General features: G+C 35.8%; 1 protein-coding gene across 3 annotated transcripts in view; it reads left to right on the top strand.

The window, feature by feature from the left end:
- The window catches only part of ULK2 (unc-51 like autophagy activating kinase 2), a 439,206-nt gene that overhangs the window by 404,561 nt on the left and 12,253 nt on the right, over positions 1–22,392 (top strand). For 2 of the 3 annotated variants that reach the window (XM_053707357.1, XM_053707359.1), the window contains 9 exons: positions 2,329–2,460; positions 4,971–5,119; positions 9,619–9,702; positions 10,952–11,235; positions 12,079–12,272; positions 13,984–14,093; positions 15,961–16,101; positions 18,571–18,779; positions 19,227–19,405. In XM_053707357.1, the coding sequence (XP_053563332.1) occupies positions 2,329–2,460; positions 4,971–5,119; positions 9,619–9,702; positions 10,952–11,235; positions 12,079–12,272; positions 13,984–14,093; positions 15,961–16,101; positions 18,571–18,779; positions 19,227–19,405 (1,482 nt within the window). The remainder of the gene's footprint in view (positions 1–2,328; positions 2,461–4,970; positions 5,120–9,618; positions 9,703–10,951; positions 11,236–12,078; positions 12,273–13,983; positions 14,094–15,960; positions 16,102–18,570; positions 18,780–19,226; positions 19,406–22,392) is intronic. The other variant, XM_053707358.1, reaches the window with a different exon arrangement.

Consider the following 22,392-nt stretch of genomic DNA (forward strand, 5'->3'; position numbering starts at 1 on the left):
ATCCAATCTTTCAAATAACAAATACTATGTAAACATAAAACTTACCAGATGGAACAACTTAGACTGTTTATTTAATAACAAAGACATAGACTTAATATCCGCCTGTTGTCATCTGGAAGGTGCAGATGGGTTAAACCAATGGTAATACTATTTATTAACAAAAGGAAAATGTTTTTTCACATTATTTATAAAATAACTGTATAATAAATCATACAAATACATATTTTGAAAAAAAATTCTAATACAGAAAGTGTTTGTCTTTTTGTGTTGTATACTTTCTTAATATTTTACTTAATATTTTTAATAAGAGTTTATGTTAAATGTGAACTATTCTTAGTTATCCAGTCCTAGCACTGCTATTATTCTAGGGGAAGGAGATCATTGGGGATATGGTGATGGGAGTTCTAGATAAGTAACTATCCCAAAGGTCTAGAATAAATATTTATCCTTTTTTGGTATAGATGAGTCTGTAATTTTGTAAGCATATTAGGCATTTATCTATAAGCTTTTTGTGATAAAATACCTCGTTCCAAGCGGACATGAGATGTAAGAATGTCTTGCATACCTTTTTATAGGAGCATTTGTACAAGGGGTGGTTGATTTGGGGAAAGGCATATTTTGAGTGAGTGACAGGAGTGGAGATGGGATTGACGTGATGGTTGGATAGAGTTTTAGTGCGCTACACCAATTTTTATAGTTTGTGATATGAATCTCATAATTAAGCAATTCAAGAGGCTTCTCACTAAGATTAAGGAGTATGTAAAACTTTTACACCAATCCCACTAAATTGAATCTGACAATGTAAATGTTTTCTTTGTTTGTGAGTTTAATATTGAATAAGGTTGGCTAGATTCATTAATGCATTTTAGGTCTGTCCAAAAGATCTGTGAAAATTGTTAGGTGCCTTGTGGGATCCGGGACATTTTGTATTAAAAGTTTTGTAGTTCATTAATGGGACATACTGCATGATATTTTCTATCATGTATATAATAGAGCAGCAGTTAAACATTAAAAAATGTTTTGAGTAAAAAGGGTTTTAGTAAAAGTTGTTTAAATGTAACTAATAGGAGGTGCATGATTATGAACAACTAAGTCTTGGGACTGCTCACTAATAGGGACAACTTTCACATTAAAATACATTTGTTTATTCAGTACAAGAACATCCATTTTCAAAAATTATAGCTCTGTAATCATTTCTGAAACATTCTCATCTAGATAGTTCAGAGAATTGTTGAGTATCTTGTCCCTTTATGTTCTGGATAAGCAGAATAGACAAATTTAGTAACATATTACACAATGAAATGTGAGTTATGTTTAGTATTTAAGGTAAATGGGTTTACAAGTGGACAGGTATATTCATTCTTTGGCATGTTTTGAGATAATTCATAGTTGTCACCATATTAATTCATTCTTGCATACATATTTTGTAAATATCTGCCGCTAATAGGCCACCAGTTTAATATCCAGTATACATACAGTTTGATATATCCCTGTTAGAAAATAGGTATCTTATTACCTTCTATACAAATAGGTCTTCAGATTCTTCTCTGGCACTGGACATAAGCAATAAACCCTTTATTTAAAAGAGAGGGTATCTATATACAGTATAAATGGCTGGAAATCTCCACTGGTCCTGGGCAAGTAAGAATATGTTGCAGGCAAGTTTCCGTTTTTTTATATTTAGTGGACTAGTACTTCTCTCTTGATTAGTCACTTCTTTCCATGACTAGTAAACGCTAGGGTATGTGAGTTTATACTCATATTGAGAAACAATGAGATAACAGCCCCTGTAAGCTCTGAACCTGTTCAAAACAAATATCTGTCCAGATCAGAAAGGTGTGATTTGTTGACCAAAGTCCTAAAAACAAATGTAACTTGCAATCTTATGAGAGATTGCCTAGTATAATGGTGGGGGCATGCATTGCCTGCGTTCATATTAAACCCACTGTGTGTGGCTATATTCATGTAAACAATACTGCTGGTCTGAACTCTGTTTGTACTTCCTGTTCTTTATGGCAGCTGGGTTTCCTAGAATTGCTTTGTTTTGAAACATCGATGTGTGGAGGAGGCTGGCAGGGAGGGACTTAGCCCTGCTGATTTGCAGGCTAAGAGCATGAAAGCGCTCTCTCTGCTTCTGTACTATTATTGCAGAGACACTGCAGTGAACTGAATTTATTTTGTAGCTGAATTTAATGTGTGATTTTATTTGCAACAGATATTTAAGCTACTAGCTACGAATTTGTATGTGCCAAGCAGTGCAATGGTTCAAATAACTCAGAGACCTATGCACAAGGATTTATTTCCACTTTTCTTGCATTATTACTTTAGACAACCTCAGGTGTCCCCACGCAGTGAGTCTGCCCCTATACCGGTCCCAACACAGTTACGGAACTATCAGCGTATTGAGCAGAATCTCACAACTACTGCAAGCCCAACATCAAATCCGCATGGATCACCCAGGTATGTTTCTGCAGAACCTTTTCATTGTAGATCTATAATTGCCTGCAGTCTAGCTATATGTCACCTGAATTATGCAAGTCCCTGTTTTTGAGTACAATTTATAGAGTGTTTGGAATGTAATAGAATATTTTAGATGTACATTCCTCCTCAATAGAATACATCACTTGTTTGGGTGGTACTCTGCGTACCAATAAAGACATGCTACACATTTTTTTTATGTCTTGTAAAGTTACATTGATGTAGCATGTGCTTTTCTAGAAGTAAGTTAGGCACCATGGTTCTAAATTATATTTCCTATAAATATTTAAGTGCCTTATTTGTTTATTTTTTTTTAAGTAGAGAAATTCCCTTATCTGTAGCCTTATATTGGAATTATCGTTTTGGCAGACCTTGTAATATATCAGTATTTTTACAAAAAGAGAGTTTATACATTTTTTTAATAATCAGATAAATGATAAATTATTTAAAAACCAAAACATCACATTCCGAGAAACTGTGCTTACATTCCTTAGAGGTCTGATGTTACCTAAAGCTAAGTGATACCTTAGCTGCTGCTGTTTTCTTCTAGAATGCAGCTTGGCCGTTTGTCTACCGCTGCTGATTGGGTCAATGGCAGTTTTCGCTTGGGACCAGCAGTTCTCTGTAGCTTCCACCTTTGCGGGAGTGGGATTTTTCATTGTAATGGTGCTTTAAAAACTTAGGGGTCAATCACAATACTTTAGAAAAGCTCATCTAATTTTCCACAGAAAATCATCATTAAGTCCAAAATTCCTGAAAATAAAGATATCTAACAACACCCTAGTTATATGTGATACAGCTTCTAGATAGCACATGCATGAAGGAATTACCTCAGTGTTCTCTACAGAAAGGGTGGGGGCAGTGTATTACTTTCTAATATTATATCATTTTCTGCTATCCAAAGCACAAATTAATTGCATACTTTAACATAAATGTATTTAATGATAATTTGTGCAATAAAACCATTTGTAATATTTGCTAATTTTTGGGTAATATTGGCTAAAATTTTAGCTGGGTGGTCAGTAAAATCAGCCGAGTGCACTCATTAAAAAGGTCCTGGGGAGAACACTGGACCTGTTTGACTATTTGTAGGTATAGAAACTGGTTGCTAAATTGTCACAGGAAGGTTTAAGTAATAATTCAGGCTGAACCTGGTGACCTCTGTGAGTTTTGTTTGGTTGATGAGCATATCAAGTGCAGCTGATAGAACACTGTGCAGTCTAAACTCAGACTAGAAGCATAGATTTTAATGAAATGTAAAAACCATAAACACAACAAGTCTGTCCATATTTTCTATAAAGCGTTAGCTTAATTACTTTATAGGATAGCCTCATGCTTTTCCCAGGCTTTCTTGAACTCTTCCAATTTCCAAAGATGTTTGGAAGTTTATTCCATGAATCTCTTTCTGGGAAGACATGCTTCCACTAATTATTCCAGAGCCGTACATTACTCCTGCGCCATGCATACACTTCACACGGGTGTCAGTTTTTCCGTAATGCTGCCATAATGAATGAGATCCCATCAGATATTGTATGTACCTTCTCTTTTTTCTCATTCATTGTGATCTTTCATTCTTGATCTAAAAATATAGAAGTCATTTGACCAATGTATTTGAAATAAAGCATTTCTGACAGCAGACAAAGTAAATAGTTTTTCACACTTTTATTTTCCCAAGTCAATATTTCAAACTTAAAGGGACACTAAACACATTTTTTTCTTCTTTAATGATTCAGATAGAGCATGCAATTTTAAGCAACTTTTTAATTTACTCCTATTATCAATTTTTCTTCGTTCTCTTGCTATCTTTATTTAAAAAGCAGGAATGTGATGCATAGGAGCCGGCCCATTTTTGGTTGAGAACCTGGGTTATGCTTGCTTATTGGTGGGTAAATGTCAGCCTCCAATAAGCAAGCACTATCCATGGTGCTGAACCTAAAATGGGCTGGCTGCTAAGATTTACATTCATGATTTTCAAATAAAGATAGCAAGAGAACGAAGAAAAATTGATAATAGGAGTAAATTAGAAAGTTGCTTAAAATTGCATGCTCTATCTGAATCATGAAAGAAAAAATGTGGGTTTAGTGTACCTTTAAGATCCATTGTTCTTGGTGGAATGCTACTGTTCTGGTGGATCAGCTATCTAGGTTGGGGACTTTTTTTTGTAACAGGTGTGCCCAAAAGGGGTCTACCCCTAGAAAGTGCTGACCAGTAGGTCACTAGACTGTGGCTGCAATTAAAATAAGGTGTTTCAGCAAGTATATTAGTCCTGGCTTCAAACAAGATCAGTTTCACATGCAAACTCAGATTTTCTTATGCTTATCACAAACGGAAGCAGATCACACTGGCAAAAGTCACAAAAAGTAGCTCCATCCCACTAAAGTATGTGCACCCTTTTTATATTATTTTTTCTAGTTTACAATTTTGCCTTCTTAAATAAACAAATAAAGTAAATCCTGATGAATTAAGTAGTTTTTTTTTCTGTCTCTGTAAAGCAGATCTGGGGCCGTCAGGCGCTCTAATACTAGCCCCATGGGCTTTTTAAAGGTTGGATCCGGCTCCCCCAGCTCATCTGAAATGGTACAGGCTATTGGGCGACGTTTGTCCACAGGCTCCTCGCGGCCCTACTCCCCTTCACCATTAGGTAATGTATGCAGCTCAGCTTGATCCTAACTAGTTTATTCATTAGAAAATGGACTGAAAATACCAGGTGGAAGAATTTGGTTTTATGCTGATTATCTAGTGCTGTATATTAAAAGGACAGTTTACCCCCAAATTTTCTCCCCCTTAAATCGTTCCATTTTACCTGCTGGAGTGTGTTTAACTATTTACAAGTAGCTTTACCCTTATTTCAGCTTTTGAAATAGCTGATTTAGAGCTATATTATAAGTGGAGCGCAAATTTACGGCACGCCCGCAAACGGTTAAGTTTGACTGTGTACAGGCGTGTGATAAATAAGCAGCCATTACAAGTGGCTGGTTATTGTTACCACAGGCTTGCGGTAGAAATTAACGCAGCAATTAGTGCTTATAAAATTAACCAGCGTTCAGATCTCAAATGTGCCCAAAATGCCTCCAAAATACAGTGGTGTGTATTTTATTAAAAAATAAAAATTGTAGCATTTTTATTTTTTAATTGTAATAAAATAACTGCACCAGGCAGTTTTCGGGTCTATGGGAACTGGGTGTTTCCAGTAAATATATATGTATATGCTTATATACATATATATTTATGTGTTTATATGTGTATATACACATATTAACACATAAATATACTGTATATGTATAAAAGCATATACATATATATTTCCAATTTGCTGGCATCGCTGCACGTTTTACCCCCTTCGCTGCGCTTCGGTTCTGTGCCATGTATGACGGCATCAGAAAGAGGCTCCCATTGGAGTCTATGGAAGTGCTGTGAGCTTGTAATACCAGTGCACATTAGCGTGCACTGGTATTAAACAATGGAGTGCAAAAAATCGCTTTCACAAAAGCGATATTTAGCACTCCACTTGTAATCTGTCCACTAGCCTGTGGTATCCCCACCTATACTGAAAGTTTCTTGTCTTATGTCCAGGCTATTGGCAATCCTATGTAAACCTAGCATGTAGAAGAAATAACACTCCAAGTGGGGTGCACAAAGTTATAACATAGTGAGATATGATATTAACCTGAAACTCAACCCATTTTAATAGGTTGTAGTTTAAAAGCACAAAACCAGCTAATTCGTATACACAAATAAACCTGAAAATGCAATTTCTCATACATTTTATACTCTGCAGCTGGTTTAACAAGTCATTAAAATTACGTTAAGGGAAAAACTAATTTACAGTATGCTGTGCCTTTAAATAACTTTGTCCTCACCCTTCTCCCATCTTTTGACCTTATCTAATTATTTTCTAAAGAAAATCACCAATTAGTCCAAAATTCCTGAAAATAGAGATAGCTAATACCACCATAGTTATATGTGATACATTTGCATGATTATTTAAAGGAAAGCTTCCAGACAGCACATACATGAAGGAATGACCTGTTTGACTATTTGTAGGTATAGAAACTGGTTGCTAAATTGTCACGCAATAATTCAGGCTGAACCTGGTGACCTGTGTGAGTTTTGTTAAAGGGCCATAATACCCAAATGTTTAAACACTTGAAAGTGATGCAGCATAGCTGTAAAAAGCTGACTAGAAAATATCACCTGAACATCTCTATGTAAAAAAGAAAGATATTTTACCTCAAAAGTTCCTCAGTAGCCACCTCCCATTGTAAAGGATTTCTAAGCAGCATTTTAGTGTGTCTGTCCTGGGACATCTGAAGGGATGAGCATCGTGCACTCTCATATTATTTCACCAATCAGGTAAAGGAAGCTTACTATGAAATCTCATGAGAGTTATGTCAAATCTCATGAGATCACAGTAAGAGTTCATGACCTCAGCAATGCTGATGCTGATTGGCTGCTGTTCATTTCTTCATTTTGTTTTTTATTTTTACCTGCAGCTGGGAGCAGGTGAAGTATAACTTTTTACACAGAACTTACTCTGCTGAGCTGAGGAGATTGTGAGGTAAAATATCTTCCTTTTTTACATAGAGATGCTCAGGTGATATTTTCCTGTCAGCTTTTTACAGCTATACTGCATCAGTTTCAAGTGATTTAGCATATGAGTATTATGTCCCTTTAAGTTTATCAAGTGCAGCTGATAGAACAATGTGAGGTCTGAACTCAGATTGTAAGTATAGATTTTGACAATACATAAAAACCATAAACCCAACAAGTCTGCCCATATTTTCTATAAAGCTTAATTACTTTCCCAGGCCTTCTTAAAGTCTCCCAAAGAGTTTATCTCCACCACCTCTATTGGACCTTTTTGGGGTTGGTTGTCACATAAGGAAGATAAGAATATTTCAAAATTTTAAACAGCAAAGCAAATGAATCCCTAATGAGACTTGTATTAGGCAAATGCTGTATCCGTGAGGATTAACTGAGAAGACTTCTCAAGAAAAGCTTAACCATGTGATTAATACAACACTTCTGACAAATCTGAGCTATTGATTTTTTTTTTTTTAATCATTAATTATACAGAGCTAAAATTACAAACCATTAGTCTGAAATGATGCAATGGTTTTATTCCTATTTCAGTAAAAAAGCTTAACTTTGTTTTCTGTTCTTGTGGAACAGAATTTCCACAGCACTGGAGTGTTCATCTTTTTTGCAGTACTAGGCATTGAAAAGTCTTAGGGTTGCCACTTTTAGTTCAGGCCAAACCCCAACATTATTGTGCCATGCACAGTACAGCAAAAAAATGTGTAATAATGTATAATACCACATACAATAGCGCATAAACACAAACTTGAACATAGATATTCACACTCTCTAACACACTCACACACACACTCTCCCTCACACACACAAACTCTTTCTCATACAATAACACACACACACTCTCTCTCTCACACACACTCTCCCTCACGCACACAAACTCTTTCTCATACAATAACACACACACTCTCTCACACACACTAACACACACTCTCCCTCACACACACAAACTCTTTCTCATACAATAACAAACACACTCTCTCTCACACACACTCTCCCTCACGCACACAAATTCTTTCTCATACAATAACACACACACACACTAACACACTCTCCCTCACACACACAAACTATTTCTTATACAATAACACACACACACTCTCCCTCACGCACACAAACTCTTTCTCATACAATAACACACACACACTCTCTCACACACACTAACACACACACTCTCCCTCACACACACAAACTCTTTCTCATACAATAACACACACACACTCTCTCACACACACTCTCCCTCACACACACAAACTCTTTCTCATACAATAACACACACACACACACTCTCTCACACACACAAGCTCTTTCTCATACAATAACACACACACAAACTCTTTCCCATACAATAACACACATACACTCTCTCACACACACTAACACACACACTCTCCCTCACGCACACAAACTCTTTCTCATACAATAACACACACACACACTCTCTCACACACACTAACACACACACTCTCCCTCACACACACAAACTCTTTCTCATACAATAACACACACACACACTCTCTCACACACACAAACTCTTTCTCATACAATAACACTCTCTCACACACACTAACACACACACACACTCTCCCTCACGCACACAAACTCTTTCTCATACAATAACACACACACACACACACTCTCTCACACACACTAACACACACACTCTCCCTCACACACACAAACTCTTTCTCATACAATAACACACACACACACACACACAAACTCTTTCTCATACAATAACACTCTCTCACACACACTAACACACACACACTCTCCCTCACGCACACAAACTCTTTCTCATACAATAACACACACACACACACACACACACTCTCTCACACACACTAACACACACACTCTCCCTCACACACACAAACTCTTTCTCATACAATAACACACACACACACTCTCACACACACTAACACACACACTCTCCCTCACACACACAAACTCTTTCTCATACAATAACACACACACACTCTCTCACACACACTAACACACACACTCTCCCTCACACACACAAACTCTTTCTCATTCAATAACACACACACACTCTCTCACACACACTAACACACACACACTCTCCCTCACGCACACAAACTCTTTCTCATACAATAACACACACAAATAAAATCCCTTTTTTACAGACATACCTTTTCTGCTGATGTTCAATTTAAGGGACATAAAGAAACAAACAGACAGCTTTATAATAAACTAAAATAAAATATTTCAAATCCTCTAGTATGACATCACATGTGTGAAGATGTTGGTATAATCATGACCTTTGCCCATGATATTAAAGCTGCAAGATACCCAGTTTTTCTGATACAGTAATACTGTTATCAAAGCAACGCTTAGTCCTGCATAATCACCCAGCACATCACAATACTGGCTAAGTGAGCCTTTTCCAATCATTATTACCAAGGAGCAGTACGAGGTTGGGAGGGATACATGTAATTTGTAATGTGCTTCATGTGCACATATAGTATTACCATGTCTGTCAGATTTTATTAAACTTTCTATTTACTGGCTGTTGTATTTGTACAGTTGGTACCATCCCGGAGCAGCTTGGGCCTTGCTGTTGTGGACACGCCCAAGGTCATGAATCCAGAAGCAGGAACTCTTCCAGTGGTAAGTTCTTTCTCTATAGTTAACAAGCAGGTGTATCAGCTAATACAATACTGCAGCGGAAATGTAAAATATAGACATTGTTCTATTATTTCTGTGTTTATGCCTAGTGAGTGTGAAAAAAGTAATTGTGAAGTAAGTGGTTTATTTTCTTGTTATGCTCATATTATTTTATTTTATGGAGACAATTGATTATGGCTATTGTCTGTTAAAGCAAATCCACATTGTCCACTGCCATCCAAAATCTTTATTGGAGGACGCTGACGTGATAAAAACAAACTTTTAAGTGACATCGTGAGAATAAAAAAAAAAAAGAGAGATTATAATACAGTTGCAATGTACGAGTTATAAGTACAGAACATACATGAGAGTTTTGTCCAAAGTAGTAGGAAATATTCCAATCCATATGATAATCTTCTGAACTTTTCTAAAAATGCTAATTAGACTGCAGCTTCAACCACTAAGAAAATGTTGTCCTCTGAAAATGCAAATGTAGGACAACAAATGTAATGAGTTTTAAACAGAATAGTCTCATGTTTAAAAAAATAAATTTAATTAATTAAATAAATTACTAAAGTAAATTAATTTAACTGTACGAGACTGTAGGTTTGGAATTATTTTTTTATATAAATATTAGTATATATATATATATGCTATAACCCCAGATCCCTGGGTTCATCATCCATTGCATACGCGAGGACACCATATATTTCCCTATAATATGCTTACAAAACAAAATGCTTTTAAAATCTTGCTGGTAAGTTTAATTGTTGATATGTTCATTATATTAGTAAAATTGAAAAACTTGTGTAGTTTTGTTTTGGATAAGGAAAATGACGATACTTTGATATTGTAAAAGATATTGAATTCAATCTAAAAAAAAATATATTTTTATATTATGCTTATTAATACCTGACAAAAATAAAATAATTTTAGTTGATCATTCTTGTTTATTTGGAACATATATGATTATTGTTAGTGTTTGCTAAATGTTTATAGTATCTTTAGATATAAAATATATTTATATAGACATAACTTTGAAATTTGTCAGAAAAACATCTACTACTCCTTTGAAGTTCAGACTAAGTACTATTGCATTGTCTTTGTGTTATGCATGTGTCTACTGTATTTTCTGGTCCTTTAAATGATGTCAGGTTACTAACTTAACAAACCTGTACAGACACATTCTTGATATTTTAATATTATGGGCTTCATTTAGTTTTGACAAATGTATTCACTTTTTGTGTTTCAGGTTCTCCGGTGCCACAGTCTCAGTCACCACAATCCCTGTTGGGTGCCAGACTGCAGAGTGCGCCCACTCTAACTGACATCTACCAGAACAAACAGAAGCTGAGGAAGCAACACTCAGACCCTGTTTGCCCATCATATGCTGGGCATGGATTCAGCCACTCTCCACAGCCACCCCGGCCTGTTAGTCTTGGTGCTTCTCCCACAAAACACATGGGATCATCTCCAAGAAGCTCAGAATGGTTGTATAAAACTCCATTACCCACCATCATTGGATCTCCAACCAAGGTAGATAATATGACAATGTAGATCCCACGATATCTGGCATTTTCCTAAGCATGAGGGTGCATTAAAGTTACAGTAAAGTCAAAATTAAACTTTCAAGGTTCAGATAGAAGTGAAATGGAATGATGTTTAAAATTGTATGCTCTATGATCTAATTTGCTTTGTTTTCCTTGGGTATCCTTTGTTGAAACGCATACATAGGTTGGCTCAGGAACAGCAATTCGATACTCAGAGCTCACTGTGGATAGGTGGCTACACATACATACCTCTTATCATTGGCTTGGCCATTGTGTTCAGCTAGCTCCCAGTAGTGCATTGCTGCTCCTGTGCTTACCTAGGTATGCTTTTCAACAAAGGATACCAAGAAACAAAGCAAATTTGATAACAGAAGTCAATTATAAAATGGTATGCTCTATTTGAATCCTGAATAAAAAAAATTAGGTTTCATTTGTAAGACATATTATATCTGAAAAAGAATAAATTTGAAAGTGAATGCAATCCTGTTTATTTTTTTCTCAAGTAGTGATGGAAATTGGTCAAATTTGTGCAAATTTCTTGAGATGTATCTCTCTTCCTTTTGATGAATATTTACTTTCACAGCACCTGAAATGTGATCACTTCAGTTATATCCTTTTTAGCATCATTGCAATGTCCTATATGTGTATCATACGCTCAGTGCCCAGTCTCATCTGTCAGTAAATGTGCCTTTTGTCTGACAATGAGGTGTTTGCACAGCTATGGCCAGCTGCCAGCCTGCCCATCTGCAGCTATATCCAGATGACAATAATATCCTATGTAAATAAATCTCCTCCTCATAATCTCTCACTTATGATATTGCATTTTCAGGCAACTGCTCCATTTAAGATCCCTAAAACACAAGCGTCATCGAACCTGCTGGCCCTGGTCACTCGTCAAGGACCTGTAGACGCTCCGGTACAGGTGAAGGATTCCAGTGAGCCGCGAGACTTCTCTCACTTCCACTGCACACATGGGGTGGAAAAGCATCTGCACACAGAGCTTGGCAAGGCCACATTTGGGAGGTAATGTCTGGTCCTTGGTAGTTAATATGGCATTTCCTAATACCAACTTGTCTTGGTCTAAAGAGGCTAGTATGTTACTTGTAAATGTACTGCCTGTGGTCACTTGTGAATTTTATTTTCACAATCCAGATTACAAATATATTAAACTTCAGTTTTCTAAAGTGATTATTCAATGTATTTTCTCTCTGATAAAGAAGATGGTAAATTTAACAAAACTAAAGCAAACATACACTAAGACTGGAAAACTTGTGTTTTCTTTCTAAACAACATTTTAAACATGGTTTATTCAAGTAGTGTTTGTTCCCTTCTAGTATCTGTGCCTAATGCAAACCATGAGGTTATAAACATGCATTGCTAGATGTCTAATTGTTCTCACAACTTAGCTGAGGTAAAATTGAATGCTGTTTGGTTTAACATAAGTATTTCCCATAACGTAAAGCATCACTATGAACAGATATGGTGAAATATTAGGTTATGTTCCAGCCTAATTATATTTTATTTATAAAAATGCATCCTTAGTTTTACATTTTCTATCTCACTGACAAATGCTCGTTACCATTAGGTTGCATTTAGATAAGCTAATTGTCTTTATATGATTATTGTTGCATATACCAGACATTACCTGATGGAATGTCTATGCTAAAGTTAAGGGTGTTCACCCCATATCCTTAAAATGAGACTCAGAACACATCAGTATTCTGCATAGAAAAGAGAAAGTAAATAAAATTATATAATTAAATAAGGAAATATAATGTAACCTCAAGGAAAAGCTACTCATTATTTAACACTATGAAAATATATAGGTGTTATATAATCATATTCTCTCTGCTTTATATTGTCTAGATGTTATCTCTGTTGAATGCCACATAAATCAACTAATTGACTAGGATGTAACTGATGTTTAGCAAAAGCAGTAATAGAAGGACTTGCAGTGACACCTAGTGGAATTCTTTAGTACTGCAATACAAACGTGTCACAACTCTTTCCTAAATACAGTAATACATAAATCCTTATATTTCTTTACTCTGCTGTTTACAAAGGTAGGAAACAAACAGGGATTAAATAGACTGGATAGGCAGTCTTGCTAAATCTAGAAAATTATGTAGCATACTGTATTACCTTTGAAAGGCTTTTCTGGCAGCATGTATAGAGGGCTTCAATTTGACATTAAGTATACCAAAATGTTCTGTTATTAATCAACATTTGTAACTCAAATGCCTTATTTAAAGGGAGAGAAAAATGAAATGTCTATAGGTGCTTTTATAGAAGCATTTTTGTATTATATTTTCATTAGTAAAAATGCGTCTAGTAAAAGTTATTACTGGTGTTCTGCGTCATGCGCACATATGCTGTGTGGGCCTGTGCATTAGTATTTAAACACCACACCTTCTCAAATAGTCAGCAGTGCTTGTGTGACACAAATGACATCTTCAGAAGCAACACCCACCACAGCCACCTCTCTGAGCATGCATGGTGCTTTAAAACTGGTGCACGGGCCCTTGCATGATATGTGCGTATGCCCCTGAAAATCACTAATAACTTTTACTATAACCATTTTTGCTAATGGAAGTATGCTTCTATTTCACATTGAAATGCACCCATGCATATTTCAATTTTGACCTTTTTTATTCATTTAACATGATATTCTATTGTCCTGAGTGTTGAAATGCCAGTGAGATTTTGATCACAATAAGCTCATCTATTTTTGCAGGTCTGTAAGTGCTGGGAAGCTGTCTGACCAGACAGGGAGGACGGTGCTTGGTGGTCAGCATTACCAGGGTAGCACAGACAGCCTCAATTCTGAACGTCCTATGGACACAGGTATCCCACTTCCTCTGCACTTTATATACTTAATATCTGACTGGTACATATTTCAGTCTTTACTTCCCATCAAGCATTTGATGTAAAATGAAGTTATTGGGTTTGAAATGTTTCACATTGTGATGCTGTTTAGATCATGTTAGTGGTTCATAATGCTCATTAAGGGGAAAGTCAACACCAGAATTTGTGTTGTTTTAAAAGATAATCCCTTAATTAGCCATTCCCAAGTTTTGCTTTAACCCACACAGTTATAATAATACAGGTTTTACATCTGTAATTACCTTGTATCTAAGCCTCTGCAGAATGCCCCCTTATTTCAGTGCTTTTGACAGACTTGCATTTTAGTCAGTGCTCACTTTCGCGTGCATGTGCTCAATGTTATCTATATGAAACACATGAACTAATGCCCTCTAGTGGTGAAAAACTGTCAAAATGCATTTAGATTAGAGGCGGCCTTCAAGGTTTAAAATGACATACCCTATTTGAATCATGAAAGTTTTTTTTGGACTTGACTGTCCATTTAAATCACTTGCAGAAAAATGTATAAATATTAACTATGCCTTATATATAATTATTATATAAGTATGAATGTGCCCTCTTACATTCTATGCTTGTAACTCATAAATGTTCTAAATGAGAGCTAAGTGTTTGCTTTCTTACACTGTACATTGTAATGGTCAACTGTGTGCCAAGGGATTAATCATTGCACATGTTTATTGTCCCATATGTACAGCAAAAGTCTTAGGACACCACCAGCTTTGTTGTTTTAGCAAAGTTTTAATGACCATCCATATTTATTTTCCGGGAGCATGATAATTAATCAGCCATTACAAGTGGTAGCAATTAGCGCTTATAATATTAACCAGATCTCTGGTTAATTTTATAAATGTGACCCAAATGCCCCCAAAATACAGTGTAGTGTATTTTATTAAAACATAAAGATAGCAGCAGCTGTATTTTTTAATAAAATAACTGCACTAGGCAGTATTTTGGGGCTAAAGTAGCTGGGAGTGGGGTGTTAGAAATAAAGAGCACTGAAAAGTACCTTTACATTGCGGTCTGTGGGAACTGTGTGTTCCCTGTAAATATATATGTATTTGATTATATACATATATATTTATGTGTTAATATGTGTATATACACATATTAACACATAAATATATATATGTTTATAATCATATTGATATATATTTAAATTTCTTGCCATCGCTGCGCTTCTTACCCCCTTCTCTGATGACAGAACGAGGCTCCCATTGGAGCATATGGAAGCGTACTCTCGTGAGTGCAATGCTTCCCAGCAATGCGAAGGCGAGCATATATATATATATAATTAATTTTTTTTTTTTATATAAGTACACATTGATGTTATAACACATTTTTTTCACTACAATTGTAAAGAACTTGGTTGTGTCTTTAGCCATCTGGCAGCACTGTTTGCAATAATGTTCGTAACAATGTTATACATAGTTACATACACTGTAGAATGCTACAAATACTCTTTGGCAGCAGAGTTGCAATCACTGCTGCCTGATGGTTAAGGACACCTAAGATTACTCTTTAACAAAGGATATCAAGAAAACTAAGCAAATTTGATAATACAATTAAATTGCAAAGGGAATTTCTAGTGAAAGATTACCGGTTCCTTGGGAGCTTTGTTGGGGTGCTGGTTCTATCAGTACTTTTGAAGTCCTCAATATATCCCATATCTGAATAAGTTTGGAAAAACCTGATCTCTAGTGGGTTTTCAGAAACAGCAGGTGTTTGTCTTTATAATGAAATGCATGAGACCAGCCTAATAGTATTATAGGTTACACTTGCTTTCTATTAGTAGCATAAGCATAATACTTCTGTATTCATTTCATTGCAGCTCCTGCAGCAGCCGGTGGGAGTGCACTTACTGTCCCTTCAATGGGTTCCAGAGCTGTGATGTTTACAGTTGGTTCCCCTCCCAACAGCACTACACCCCCAACCTGTACTCACATGATGATGCGGACACGGACCACCTCAGGTTAGTCCTCTGTGATTTAGATCTGATGTTTTTTTCTAGGGATTTCAGGTTTTCTTTTTAAGGAGCCTGTAACCAGACATTTAGAAAGGCAATTAAACATTGATTATGCTTTTACTTTTAAGAACAAGTTCATTATATGGTTATTTAACCTATGTAGAATGCATCATAGGACCAATATATTTAAAGGGATATGAAACACATTTTTTTCTTTCATCATTCAGATAGAGTGTATAATTTTAAACAACATTTACTTCTATTATCAAATTTGAGTCATTTTCTTTTTATCATTCTTTAGAAAGCAAATTGGTTTAGCCAATTACAAGAGGCATATATGTACATTGTACAGCCACCAATCAGCAGTTAACTCCCAGTAGTGCACTGCTGATCCTGAGCCTACAAAGGTATGCTTTTCAACAAAGGATAACAAAAGAACCAAGCAAATTAGATAACAGAAGTAAATTTGAAAGTTGTATGCTCTATCTGATCGATGAAAGTAGCACATAGAGGTCACATTCTTTGCACAGATATTACATAATATATACATATACAGTATCTCACAAACGTGAGTACACCCCTCACATTTTTGTAAATATTTTATTATATCTTTTCATGTGACAACACTGAAGAAATGACACTTTGCTACAATGTAAAGTAGTGAGTGTACAGCCTGTATAACAGTGTAGATTTGTTGTCTCCTCGAATTAACTCAACACACAGCCATTAATTTCGAAACCGTTGGCAACAAAAGTGAGCCCTCAGCTTCTTTAGCAAGGTAGTTGTCGTCTAAGAGGTGTGTTTGGAGTCGTTGTCATGTTGGAATTCTGACCTGCGGCCCAGTCTCTGAAGGAAGGGGATCATGCTCTGCTTCAGTATGTCACAGTACATGTTGGCATTCATGGGTCCCTCAATGAACTGTAGCTTCCCAGTGCCGGCAGCACTCATGCAGGCCCAGACCATAATACTCCCACCACCATATTTGACTGCAGGCAAGACACACTTGTCTTTGTACTCCTCATCTGGTTGCCGCCATACACGCTTGACACCATCTGAACCAAATAAGTTTATCTTGGTCTCATCGGACCACAGGACATGGTTCCAGTAATCCATGTCCTTAGTCTGCTTGTCTTCAGCAATCTGTTTGCGGGCTTTCTTGTGCATCATCTTTAGAAGAGGCTTCCTTCTGGGACAACAGCCATGCAGACCAATTTGATGCAGTGTGCTGCGTATGGTCTGAGCACTGACAGACTGACCCCCCCACCCCTTCAACCTCTGCAGCAATGCTGGCAGCACTCATACGTCTATTTCCCAAAGACAACCTCTGGATATGATGCTGAGCACGTGCACTCAACTTCTTAACTTCTTTGGTCGACCATGGCGAGGCCTGTTCTGAGTGGAACCTGTCCTGTGAAACCGCTCTATGGTCTTGCCCACCGTGCTGCAGCTCAGTTTCAGGGTCTTGGCAATCTTCTTATAGCCTAGGCCATCTTTATGTAGAGCAACAATTCTTTTTTTCTGATCCTCAGAGAGTTCTTTGCCATGAGGTGCCATGTTGAACTTCCAATGACCAGTGTGAGAGCAATAAGACCAAATTTAACACACCGGCTCTTCATTCACACCTGAGACGTTGCAACACTAATGAGTCACATGACACCTGGAAGGGAAAATTGCTAATTGGGCCCAATTTGGACATTTCCACTTAAGGGTGTACTCACTTTTGTTGCCAACGGTTTAGACATTAATGGCTGTGTGTTGAGTTATTTTGAGGCGACAACAAATTTACACTGTTATACAGGCTGTGCACTCACTACTTTACATTGTAGCAAAGAATTCTTCAGTGTTGTCACATGAAAAGATATAATAAAATATTTACACAAATGTGAGGGGTGTACTAACTTTTGTGAAATACTGTGTGTGTGTATGTGTGTGTGTGTTTATATATATATATATATATACTTGCTCAGTGGTTTAAATCATTCCAGGACAGATATTGTGAAGGTAGAGCTATTTAAAAACAAAACACTATATAAACTTAAAGGGACATGGAAGTCAAAACTAAAACGTTCATTATTTAGTTAGAATGTACCATTTTAAAAAGCTTGAGCACTATATTTATATATATGTGTGTGTGTGTGTGTGTGTTATATGCACGCTCCTGAGCCTACCTCAGTATGTTCTCATGAAAAGGTGCTAAGTTTTAAAGTATTAAAGAAAAGTAGGAGAAAGGAGTAACCTGGAGTTTTTTTTCCATGTCCTTTTAAGTGCTCCTCCCTCTGTATCTTGGACAAGTTATATGTTCTCTACTTTACATTGATATATATATATATATATATGTGTGAATGTTTATTTAAATATATATATATATATCTACACACACATATATATTTACATGTGTATATTTACTTTACACACACACACACATATATATATATAATATATAAAAATGTATTTATATGTGTGTATTATTTGTAGTTGGATCAAACAGCTCTGGCGGTTCTTTGTGCTCCACCAGTGGGCGTGTTCACATGGGCTCACCCTCTGGTATTCATATGGGCACCTCCCCCCCTGGGGCAGATTTTGCACCCAGCCTGAAGTATATGTCCTATGGCACCTCTCCTCCCAGCTTGGAAGACTTCATCACGTTTGAGGCCCCTGAACTTCCAGAAGAGACTCTGATGGAGGTAACTACAGCAAAAATAACCGTACTAAAATTATTTCAGAAAATAATTTGGAGCTTATTCTCATTTCAAAACACACCGTACATCAACCTTATTAGTTTTTTTATATTTATTTATACATTTTCATAAGAATATTGTAATAAACATGCTTAGAGAAATGGAAGGAAGGGGACCTTTAATTTACAATGTATCCTCTTGTAATCAAACTTAGCAAATCAAACAACTTTGCAGTGACCTTCATAATAACATTAACTTTAACCAGAAGAAAAGAAAACCTGTATATGAATAGAGATCATATTCTCATTTTTATTTGTATATTTATATCAAAGGCTGTATAATGTTTTTACGGCATCATAGGTTTATTATGATGGGTTATAAAAGAGAGATCAGTTTGAAATTGTAGTTCAATGTATTTGCTTCACTAATATTCATTTTTTTCCCCAATTAAAGAGAGAACACACCGACACCCTGCGTCACCTCAACTTAATGCTGATGTTCACAGAATGTGTAATAGAGCTTACAGCATCCCGAGGGAGCAACATAGAAGTCTGCAGCTCTGCTGTATCCCTTTATCAGATTCAGGAGAGTGTTGTGGTTGATCAGATAAGCCAACTGAGTAAAGAATGGGGGTAAGTACAGAATATTATTGTGGTTTAGCAGATTATAATTAATATAATGTCTCCTTAAAGGGACAGTCTAATTGTTTATTTTTTATTGTTTAAAAAGATAGATAACATATTTACTACTTTCCCAGCTTTGCATTTTTTTTATTAAAGGGATATGAAACCCAAAAGTTTTCTTTCATGATTGAGGTAGAGCATGCAATTTCAAACAATTTTCTAATTTACGTCTATTATCAATTTTTCTTCGTTCTCTTGTTATTGTTTGTTGAAAATCAGTGACGTAAGCTTAGGAGCCGGCCCATTTGTGGAGCACTATATGACAGCAGTTTTGCAAGAATGTTATCCTTTTGCAAGAGCACTAGATGGCAGCACTATTTCCTGCCATGTAGTGCTGCAGATGACTACCTAGGTATCTCTTCAACAAAGAATATCATGGGAATAAAGCAAATTTGATAATGGAAGTAAATTGGAAACTTTTTTAGAATGGTCTGTTCTGTCTGAATCAGAAAACATTTTGGGGGGGTTTCATATCCTGTTTGATATACTTTATAACCTCTAAGATTTCCTGTTTCTATGCCCCTGCAGGCTGCCCCTTATCTTGGTGCTTTTTAAATCTTACACAACAGCCAGGCAGTGCCAGTTCATGTGTGCCATATAGATACCCTTGGAGAATGATAATGGTTATACAAGAAACCAGCACTAATTGGCTAAAATGCAAGTTTGTAAAAACACTGCGATAAGGGTCAGTCTACAGGGGCTTAGCTACTAGGTAATCATAGAGGTAAAAAAGTATTATTACTATAACAATGTTGGTTATGCAAAAGTGGGGAATGGGTAATTATCTTTTTAAACAATAACAATTTTAAAGTAGACTGTCTCTTTAAAGACTGAACTTTTACCCAGCATGTAACAAATGAGTCAGTGCAATGCAGATACAATAATTGCACAAGGTATGAATGGCTTTAGGTAAGAGATCAGATTACAATCTAACTGCTATTTAAAGAGACATAAAACACTGTAAGATTGTTAGTTTATCACTTTATTTATAATGTTTCTGAACTGGCCTTAGCAGAAGCGATAAGATAAGGTAACAGTCTTTTAGAGACTGAAATTTCACTCAATTTCCTTTAATATTTTTATAACTAACAAAAATTAAAAAACATCTACATATTATTCTTAGGCTATTAATTCCTTTGAATACATTTATTTACTGTTCATAGCAGAGGAACAACAGAAGCGTTCAGAGTCCTTTTAGTGATAGCCCCAGTACTATTATAACCATTAAAAATGTGACAGAGGATTCTACTTTTAATAGCTGGGGCACGTACAGTGCAGGTGTCCAATCACAAGCTATTGTCACCACTGTATGCTGGTTGTCTGCCACTATACTGTGATTTGTGTAATATATTTTGCAGCCACAATTTTGTTATTTGTAACTGTCTTTTATTATATTTTTTTTTGTATTCTTTGGACAAGCGAGTGCTTTATATTAAACCTTGAAAGCAAACTGAAAGTGGAATAACTAGTTTTAATACTTGTTGAACACAAGATAGGACTGAATCTAAACTGAAATTCAGCTTTTATTTGTAACTATTAAAAATCAATTTAAGGGATATTCCAGCCAAAATTGGAAACCACATGGGTGCATTTCGGTATTGAACAGAAACAATTTTGTAATATACATGCATTAGCAAAAATGCTTCTAATAAAAGCCATAGCTGTTTCAAAAGTGTATTTAAGTATGCACCGTGCACCAGCATTTTAAACACAACACTTGTTCGGAGAGCCTAAGGTGCTTGTACGATCTGTTAAAGACTCAATTTGTTAATTGCTGACATGATGCAAGCCCCACTGATGATCTGATCAGCTGCATTTTTTAAAATGTGGGTGCAGTGAAAATATCTAACTATGCTTCACATGCACGTGCAGAGAAAAATGTTAACACTAAAACAGTGATATCTCTTAATAGAAGCATTTTTGCCAATACATGTATACTGAAAATATTTTTCTATTCAAAGATGCAATAAATCTATGTGCATTTATAGTTTGACTGGAATGTCCCTTTAATAGTTCAAACCAGCAACTGTTACACAAGAACATTTAATAAAAACACTCACTCCGCCCGTTATAATTGCAAATAGCCATGGACTAATTTAACAGGTATAACCTCACTGTTTTTGATACAATATTATACTAGATTTGACCTTTGTCGGATACACTTTCTGCTAATAAAGATCAATGTTATTCTTGTTCTAAATGTAAAAAAATAACAGTAAAGTTAAAGGGACACTGAACCCAAATTTTTTCTTTTGTGATTCAGATAGAGCTTGCAATTTTAAGCAACTTTCTAATTTACTCCTATTATCAATTTTTCTTCGTTCTCTTGCTATCTTTATTTGAAAACGAATGCGGCTAAGCTTTTTTTTTTTTGTTCAGAACAATTGACAGCACTTTTTTTATTGGTGGATGAATTTATCCACCAATCAGCAAGAAAAACCCAGGTTGTTCACCAAAAATGGTCTGGCATCTAAACTTACATTCTTGCACTTCAAATATAGATACCAAGAGAATGAAGAAAATTTGATAATAGGGGTAAATTAGAAAGTTACTTAAAATTTCATGCTCTATCTAAATCACAAAGGAAAAAATTTGGGTTCAATGTCCCTTTAAGGCAGCTGGCAGTGCACACAAAAAATAAAATAGTGTTTGTATTATAAGAATGTATAAATAGCATATTCTAAAGAATTGAGTAAGTGTTTTTCAATATTGTTGTGTAAAAGCTGCCTGGTTTAAATTCAAACTGTAATTTGTAGTATTTATAAATAAAATTAGATAATTTTTTAGACTACTTAAAAAAATGACCACCAGTGAAGTCTTGGATCACTTTTTTTTTTAAAAGTAGTGTAAATATATTTGTACGGACCCCAGCACTATTAATGATTCTTATGGGGTTTTATGACCTTGTATTATTACACATATTCTTCCAATTCCAA

This window comes from Bombina bombina, chromosome 3, assembly GCF_027579735.1.
Source record: "Bombina bombina isolate aBomBom1 chromosome 3, aBomBom1.pri, whole genome shotgun sequence".
Lineage (NCBI taxonomy): Eukaryota > Metazoa > Chordata > Amphibia > Anura > Bombinatoridae > Bombina > Bombina bombina.